Source organism: Apium graveolens, chromosome 9 (assembly GCF_009905375.1).
Source record: "Apium graveolens cultivar Ventura chromosome 9, ASM990537v1, whole genome shotgun sequence".
Taxonomy (NCBI): domain Eukaryota; kingdom Viridiplantae; phylum Streptophyta; class Magnoliopsida; order Apiales; family Apiaceae; genus Apium; species Apium graveolens.
The window spans coordinates 58,777,368-58,786,732 of record NC_133655.1 but is presented as its reverse complement, the minus strand read 5'-3'; the positions used below and the strand labels follow the sequence as shown (position 1 = coordinate 58,786,732).

General features: G+C 35.0%; 1 protein-coding gene across 1 annotated transcript; it reads left to right on the top strand.

The window, feature by feature from the left end:
* The first annotated feature begins 1,162 nt into the window (after window positions 1–1,162).
* Window positions 1,163–8,978, top strand: LOC141683414 (chloride channel protein CLC-c-like). Its single transcript, XM_074488128.1, has 7 exons — window positions 1,163–1,532; window positions 3,385–3,585; window positions 4,713–4,890; window positions 6,377–6,639; window positions 7,001–7,270; window positions 7,431–8,559; window positions 8,695–8,978. The coding sequence occupies exons 1-7, from the start codon at window positions 1,300–1,302 to the stop codon at window positions 8,782–8,784; spliced, it is 2,364 nt and encodes a 787-aa protein (XP_074344229.1). The 5' UTR covers window positions 1,163–1,299; the 3' UTR covers window positions 8,785–8,978.
* Window positions 8,979–9,365: the final 387 nt, after the last annotated feature.

Genomic DNA, 9,365 nt, shown 5'->3' with positions numbered 1-9,365 from the left:
TGGTTGGTTAGCGTGATACGTTTATTTATTCGTTTACGCGTTTGTTCGGTCGTTTAATCGTTTTCGTAATTATTTCTCATAAACGGTTCGCGGCGTAAATCCTTTCGTATTTATTCTTTATATTTTGAAGTATCATTCTTGGATTTAAATCCGTAGGGTTTTAAATTCGTAATTATATTGTGATTCCCGTAATCCCCGATGATTCGTAAATAATGTCATTTTTCAAAGTTCGTTTTCTTCGAAAACTAATAGTGTTTACATACGCTCATTTGGTACGTATAATCATGTTATCAACTCTGAAACTCAATTTCTCATGCACAACATAGTGTGGGTTAAAAAGTTTTCCCCCTCTGCCAGGGTTATTATTCATTAAACGTTTTTACAAAGTCTCAAAAATTTGAGTTATTACAACATGTATCTTGGTGATATATAAACTAAGCGTAACAAGTGTTTAGAAGTTAAGAATTACATTTTGATTTAGAACAACAGGAGCAAGAAAGCTGTATCCTTAGTATCTAGAGTTCTAAGTTTGTAAAAACACTTGTAAGCAGTTGTGTGCTATCAGTATCACGGAGTAATCTTCTCAATATATATCTCTGGTGGAAATATCAATCTACCAGAAAGTTTTTAAACACCTGTTTATTTACTTTGTGTTCTTAAATACTATTATTGTTTATCCGCACTCAAGCATATTCAAACACAATTATATATTTTTGTAAGAAGTTTTTAAAGTTTTAGAAAGTAACCAGAATTACATTAAACCCCATTTCATAATTTTGTTAATAGATTGTTAGGGAATAACAATAAATATCCACTTAATACTTCGATTAATAACTTCCATTACTTACTTTTTTTTGTCACATCCATTACTTACTTTGATTACAATAAAATGATTAAGTTCCCAATAACAATTTTTACGTTGAACAATTAATCAGCCATACCCAACATATACCGAATAGGGCAGGATAATTATCAAAAATCATAATCATTTTACGATGTTTATCGAATAAGTTAGAGACTACGTTGATAATTATCACAAATCACAATCATTTTGCAGTGTTCACCGAATAAGCAAGAGGACATAATTTGGGGAAAGTGATAAAATTGGATTCCATTCATGTTCGATAATCATACCATTGGGGACATGATAGCTTGATATTTTGTTCTGATTTCATATAATTCCATCTCTCTTTCTAACTGACCCACCTAAAACACCTCCTCCACACAAATCTTTGGCACATACATAAAATACATTTTTACGACTAGTCATCATTAAAAATAAATAATAATAAAAAAAGAATGGAGGAGGAAGATAGAGATGCTAGTAATCAAAGTTCTCCTGCTCCTCAGCTTGATATAGAAAACGAAGGATCCTTATTTGATTATCGGAAAGATTTTCACAACGCTAACGAGGATGGCGGGGGGTGTGTTGATCAACCTCTTCTTCTTCTTCATAAAAACCGAACAAATACTACGTCCCAGATTGCTATTGTTGGTGCTAATGTTTCTGCCATCGAAAGCCTTGATTATGAGTATGTCCCTTTCTGTTTATATTTATAGCCTCGTCTTTTTAATGTATGTGCGTGTGTGTACTTGAGATATTCGGATTGTTTCGCAAAATGGCCAATTATCACAAATCACGAATGCAAATCATTCTGACAACTTATGTCAAATTCCGAGTCTTTATGACAACTTCGTTGGGTCTATCCCTATTTCGAATTTGAAATAGACTAAAGTATACTGCCCCCCTGCAACACTTGGCTAATTCATATGCCTACTAGAGTCCCCAAAAAATCACTATTCTTGCTTATGTACTCAACAAAGAGCCCACATGCCTAGTCTTAACCACACAGTCTTAAGTCGGTGAGAAAGGAGAAATGCTTGTAAATTGTATTTTATTTGTTGTTTTCAAGGGTGCACTAATTATCTTACTATAGGTTTGAACACAAAGTTTATAAGAGCATTTTCAATGCCAAGAGGTGTGCTGAAGCATTTCATGGCATGACACTCTTCTTCACACTTTGTTGGAGTTGCACAGGTGACAAACGGGTGCTAAAAGTTGGCATCCTTGCCAACTAAATTTTTGAGACCAATAATAAATAAATATATTAGTATATATATATATATATATATATATATATATATATATGGGAAAATAGATTCTAAAGGTCACAACAGAAAGTTTTCTATTAGCGCGCCTCAAATTCACAGTATTTAAATTTTAATTGAAAATCCAATCGTACGGATGTAAATATTATGTAAAAATATGTAAGTAAGCAAATTTTCAAATGATTTTGTTATTTGGATCGGTCATTTAATAACAAAAAATATTCATTCAATTTCTACCGTTAATATTATATAAGAAAATAAAATCATTATAAAATCAATACTATATCACATGACTTCGCATTAAATTTTCTCTATAGTTATATTTTGACTTAATCTTAACATTAATACGGTTGGATTGAGGAAAAACATTAGATGAATGTGATTTTAGGCCGCAGTACGGCCTAAAATCACATTTGATAGGGATACAAGCAACCGGAGGATTTTTTTATAAATGGTTTGATGCAAAAAGTTGGCACCTTTTATAGGGATACAACAAAAATGATGGGCAAGAGAGGGAAGATAAAAAAAAACATTCTTTTTGATGATGTTCCAAAATTGGCATCCATTAATGGTGTTAATCATTGGAGTTGGTCTAAAAGTTCTTGTTATCCTAGTTAACATCTTGTTTAAAGGCTAAAATACCAAATTTCAAATTATTCATGTATTTAATGGAGAAAACAAATAGCCATTATACTATAATATGAAACTTAAGTTTATTTGAGATCCACTTAATCATTCCCAGTAGAGGGGTTCTCTAGGGCTAATGTAAAATTTAGGGGGTGTATTTTAGGGCCCTGTTATAGGCTTGGTCACTCTTTTGAAATGAACTTTTTTATAACAGCCGCCCCATTCGGTTTTCGTTTACAAAAAAGTTCATAATGTTTGGAAAGTGAAGTTGTAGTTTCTAATTTTCCAGCTTTTATGCATTAGGGTTTGGGTGTTCAACAAAACAATCGATTTTACCGGAATAGTAGCGTCTACGCTCTCTTACTGTGTGTTGGATATTTGATTAGATTAGGATTTGGAAAAATATGTTAAATATTTAAATTGTTGTTTGCTTTTTGTTATATTAGGAATTAAAAATCTCAGCCTTGCACTTAAAAACCCAGAAAAATCCTTCTCAAGAGTTTAAATATTGTAATATTAAGATAATTGGGCAAAATTGAAATCAGTGTTGAGTTTTTTGTTGGGGGTTTCTTGTTCATTAGAAAGTATCTTGTTGTTAATTTCTTTAGAATGTAATCTCATTGCTCACTTGAATCTGATTTGCGGCAGGATTGTTGAAAATGATCTATTTAAGCAGGATTGGAGATCAAGAAAAAAAGTTCAGATTTTCCAGTATGTTGTACTTAAGTGGACACTTGCATGCCTTATCGGAATAAGTACAGGATTTGTTGCCTTCTGCAATAATTTAGGAGTGGAAAATCTTGCGGGTTTCAAACTTCTACTCACTAACGATCTTATGCTTAAAGAAAGGTAAGTTGTCGCTGCAAAGACGTCATGTTTCCTTTAAAAGAACTTCAAATGAACTGTGTAGTACTATATAAAAAGTGTAATAACCTTTTTTTATCACGGGGCTTTTATCATCTAAATATTCTAAAAGCCACAATAGAAAACTTTTCTATTAGTGCGGCCTAAAATCACATTTATGGAAGATTTTTACGCGATCCAACCACATGGATGTGAATATCAAGTCAAAATATAATTGTAAAAAAAGTTTCATGCAAATCCAAGTGGTATAGTATTGATTTTATAATGATTTTCTTTTCTTATATAATGTTAACGGTAGAGATTGAATGAATATTTTTGTTATAAAGTGACCAATATAAATAACAAAATCATTTGAAAATTTGCAGATTTACTTATTTTTACATGATATTTACATCTGACGTTTAATTTATAATTTTGATATTTAAATATTGTGAATTTGAGCTGCACTAATAGAAAACTTTTCTATTGTGATCTTTAGATTCTCTTTTCCCTATATTTTTTTAGATAATCTTGTATTGTTGGTAGCGTATACATATGCAAACAATTCCAATTCTTCTTACTTGTCAGCAGAGCCATCTTAGAATCTTCCAAGGGTTTAATTATCTAACCCTCTCTTCAAGCAGCACTAGAATTTAGTTAATTGAGAAAGTTATCCTATGTGAATATGATAACCTTCTTGTAGTGACAAGTTGTCGTGGGTGAGGTAAGTTTGCTCGTGGGTTTCGGTTATGTAGGAATTCAATTGCTGAAACAATAATATTACAAATTTTCTATGGGAAATATCTCAAATTTGATTTGCAGTAGCCTTTATCTTTAAATTTCAACTTGTACAAAATTTAAAGGCTCCTATTTCTGTGGTTGTCATATACGTTCTTTTGCAGATGATGTCTGCTAATGTTCTAACTTTCGAATATGGGATTATGTCAAATAAGAAATCATATGTTCTTGAATGTAGATACCAAGTTCTATTTAGAAATCATTTGCAAAAATCTACGTTTTACAAATAGTTTTTAATTTATTATGGCATTTCTTTTAGAACGTTCTCATATATTGTGTTCATATAATTGCTTCTCTCTGTAAATTTATTATAAAATATCATCTTGATCGTGCAGGTATTATCTAGCATTTGTAGCATATGCTGGCTGCAATGTGTCTTTAGCAATTTGTGCTGGAGTCCTGTGTGCTTACATTGCCCCAGCAGCAGCAGGCTCTGGTATACCAGAGGTCAAAGCATATCTTAATGGTGTAGATGCTCATTCAATCTTGGCTCCGAGTACTCTTTTTGTCAAGGTGTGTACATGCCATCAACTTACCCTTTTCACTCTTAACCCCGTTGTGCACAACGTGAGAGAAAATATATATGGCCCTTGTTTGTGGTTGTGAATGATCTATTGAATGGGAAGAAATTTTCAACGCATTTCACTTCTCATCCTGAACTTATGATAATCAGATAATGTGAAATTACAAAACCTCATTTACTGCTATATTTTAAAATGTATATGATGAGATAAAATATAGCTATTGACATTCTTTTCTGGGGTTTATTAAAATGTTAGTTCAAGAAATCTTAGAATATGTAAGTGCCAGCCACCTGAATTTTCTAGGTCTTAGATTACAGTATAGAAGACTTAACATCAAGGTTTATGTGTAGATACTGAGCAGTGAGACATGATCTTTGTAATGACTTTGGACTTTTGAGACAGTATAGCGTCGTAGTATCCCGAACTCTTTAGTGCATTAGCTTTACTATTTGAAATATCTATTGAATAAAAAACTAATGTACCCATTTGGATTCAGCATAGGCATGAACTTTTCCATATGTTCTACAAATTAAATCGGGATTCTTTTATCTGTCACTTGTATGGTATCGTTTAGAGGACAATGGCCTTGGCTGCGCCCATTATCACTTTAATAGATGGTGCACATGGAAGATAACAGTAATCTTGCTTTGTCCTGTTATAATGCCTAATAACACTCTCAGTTCTCTCAATAAGCCAATGCTAAAGATGTGATGATAATGATGGTACACAATTATGAATTATATTATATCAGTTTACTTCATTGTTTACTTATTCACAATAAAATAGTTCTCACTATGATCGTAGGTAATAAGTGCGTAAGATATATGTAAATGAAATGAGGAAAATAACTCATTTTAAATTAGGACAACAATCTGTTATGATACTTTAGTGCACCATCGATTAGTGTCAGAGAATTGAAGTGCACGATTTTTTTTGTGTCGCCTAGAATGTGAATTTCATTTTGTTATTCTTGTAGTAAGAAGTTCTCTGTGGCCTAATGTATATGATAGCTTGGTAGCTTAATGCTATTAATTTGCATGATGTTAGTTCCCTTTTTATATGAATTATACCGCTCCCTATATTTTCAAAAACCTTTTACTAGTTAAATATCAATTGCTTCAAGATAGAACCCTGACAATTTCTCTAAGGATAAGAAATTTTGAGATATCAACACTATACTCGCGCGTGAGGATTGCAACTTGTAGAAAATACCCGGAACCATTTAGATGAAGTGATGAACTATAACATTTAGTTATCTACTAGGAGAATATAGTTTTTGACTTTAAAGAAGTAGAGTTATGATTTTTTTACCTTTAATTTATGCCGCTGACATGTTCTTGAAATTATTCCGAAGATTGTATATTAAACAATAGAAGCTGACTTTGTCTCGAAAGCAACAAGAAGTTTTATTAATCTGTTATTAGAAGGTTGCCTGTACAAAATATACTGGAATATTTATCAGATTTGTTTTTCAGATTTTTGGTTCTATCTTTGGAGTTGCTGCTGGATTTGTTTGTGGTAAAGAAGGACCCATGGTACACACTGGAGCTTGCATTGCCAACTTACTTGGACAGGGAGGTTCACGTAAGTACCATTTGACTTGGAAATGGCTCAGGTTCTTCAAAAATGACAGAGACCGTAGAGACTTGATTACATGTGGAGCAGCTGCTGGCGTGGCAGCTGCCTTTCGTGCTCCAGTTGGTGGAGTTCTTTTTGCTCTTGAAGAGGCAGCCTCATGGTCTCTCTCTCTCTCTCTCTCTCTCTCTCTCTCTCTCTCTCTCTCTCTCTCTCTCTCTGTGTCTCTCTCTCCCCCCCCTCCCTCCCCTCCCCCCCCTCCCTCCCCTCCCTCCCTCCCTCCCTCCCTCCCTCCCTCCCTCTCTCTCTCTCTCTCTCTCTCTCTCTCTCTCTCTCTCTCTCTCTCTCTCTCTCTCTCTCTCTCTCTTTCTCTCCCTCCCTCCCTCCGAAAAGGTCTAGAGTTCGATCTCATTTTCCCCTAACTATGTACTTATGAATATGTTGAAAAAATGACAAATACCCCCAAAATAGTTTTCTTTGCTGGTTTTCTTTCTTTTAGAGTTCTGACATCCTGTTGTATTTAGGTGGCGGAGCGCTCTTCTGTGGAGAACCTTTTTCACAACTGCTGTAGTGGCTATGGTACTGAGATCTCTTATAGAATTTTGTCGGAGTGGAAAATGCGGGCTATTTGGCGAAGGTGGACTTATCATGTTTGATATGGATTCTGAAGTGACTACCTACACTGTTCCAGATCTTCTGGCAGTTATAGTACTTGGAGTTGTTGGTGGTATTTTTGGAAGCCTTTACAACTATCTTGTTGACAAGGTCCTTCGAACTTATAGCATCATTAATGAGTATGTCCTTCAATTTTTTGTCTGTGATAGTATTGTTAATTCCATTGATTAGGAAAAACATCCTTCAATTGTATAAACAATATGCTGCATAATTTAATTGCATTAGAAGTTGTTATCTGGAATCTAATGAATGATTGTGGTCATGTTACTTCCAATACAGGAGAGGTCCAGCTTATAAGCTTTTGCTCGTCATTACTGTTTCTCTTCTCACATCTTGTTGCTCATACGGTCTCCCATGGTTCACAGAATGCACTCCCTGTCCACCAGGTCTGGAAGCTGAATGCCCAACCATAGGCCGTTCAGGAAACTATAAAAACTTTCAATGTCAACCAGGCCATTACAATGACCTTGCCTCCCTTTTCTTTAACCCCAATGATGACGCTATTCGCAACTTATTTAGTTCTACCAATGCCAAAGAGTTTCGCCTTTCTTCTCTCTTCATATTCTTTGCTGCAATGTTCTTACTTGGTATAATTACTTATGGTATTGCGGTTCCTGCTGGGCTCTTTATACCTGTTATACTTGCTGGAGCATCCTACGGGCGGGTTGCTGGAACCCTCATTGGCAATATTTCCAACCTTAATGTGGGGCTCTTTGCTCTGCTAGGTGCTGCCTCCTTCCTTGGTGGCACAATGAGAATGACGGTATCACTTTGTGTCATACTTCTTGAGCTCACAAATAATCTCTTAATGCTTCCGCTTGTGATGCTTGTGCTCCTTGTTTCCAAAACTGTTGCTGATAGTTTCAATAAGGGTGTATATGACCAAATTGTGACAATGAAAGGTCTGCCTTATCTGGAAGCCCATGCTGAACCCTATATGAGAAACTTGGTAGCAGGGGATGTTGTTTCTGGACCTTTAATAGAGTTTAGTGGTGTGGAGAGAGTGGGTAATATATATCATGCTTTGAAGATGACAAAACATCATGGGTTTCCAGTGATTGACGAGCCTCCTTTTGCAAGTGCCCCAGAATTGTGCGGACTTGTTTTGAGGTCTCACTTGCTCGTTTTGCTCAATGGAAAGAGGTTTACTAAGCAAAGGGAGTTGTCTGGAAAAGAATCATTAAGTAGGTTTCAGGCCTCTGATTTTGCAAAGGCAGGATCAGGTAAGGGGCTTAAACTAAAAGATTTGAATCTTACCCAAGAAGAGATGGAAATGTTCGTAGATCTCCATCCTATCACCAATACATCTCCATACACAGTTGTGGAGACAATGTCATTGGCCAAAGCTGCACTCTTGTTTAGAGAGGTTGGCCTTAGGCACTTGTGTGTGGTGCCAAAGTCACCAGGGGTAAGAAAATTTTCTTTTTCATGTCTAGTAAACTTTCTCAGTTTCTAAGGTAAATGACTTGTTGTATTAGGAAACCACAAATATCCTTGTACATAGTGACGAGGTCTGACAATTTGATTTTTTGGTGATTTGCAGAGGCCTCCTATTGTCGGTATTCTGACGAGGCATGACTTCATGCCGGAACACATTTTGGGCCTCTACCCACATATCAATCCACACAAGTAAATTTAGACATTTGATTCTTTTATTATATGATATTAGAAATCATTGTGTAATGTGTGATTAATAATTTGCAAGTACATACTTTAGTGATCTTATGTTACTTATGAGACGCAATCAAATAATAGAGGACATCACAAGATTCTTGTATTGCCTTCATTTTTTTCTTCAATGTGTATGCATTTACAGTTTTTTGTGCATGGTATTTTAGATCACTTAATATTTATTATAAGTCCATTGAAGAAATACACAGTTGATGCGGTTTTACTTTTACATTATTTCGTATGTACATTAGAGAGCACAAAAAGTCTGGGCCGGAAAATCTTGTCCAACCCGATCCGGTCAAAGTCCGGTCATTTGCTTAGTGTTTTTTAAGAGTATTTCTACGCATTGCAATTTGAACAATCACTATGGGAACGTAATGCTAATCCACTCAACTAAGTTTAATCTGAGGTTAGACGTGTCTAGGGGTGTAAAATGATCCGGGCGATACCGGGTATACCTTTACTCAATTCTCGGATCATTTTATTTTCGTAGTTTCCGGATTTGGATTTGGGTCTGGTATTGTTTTATTCGGATACAAATCG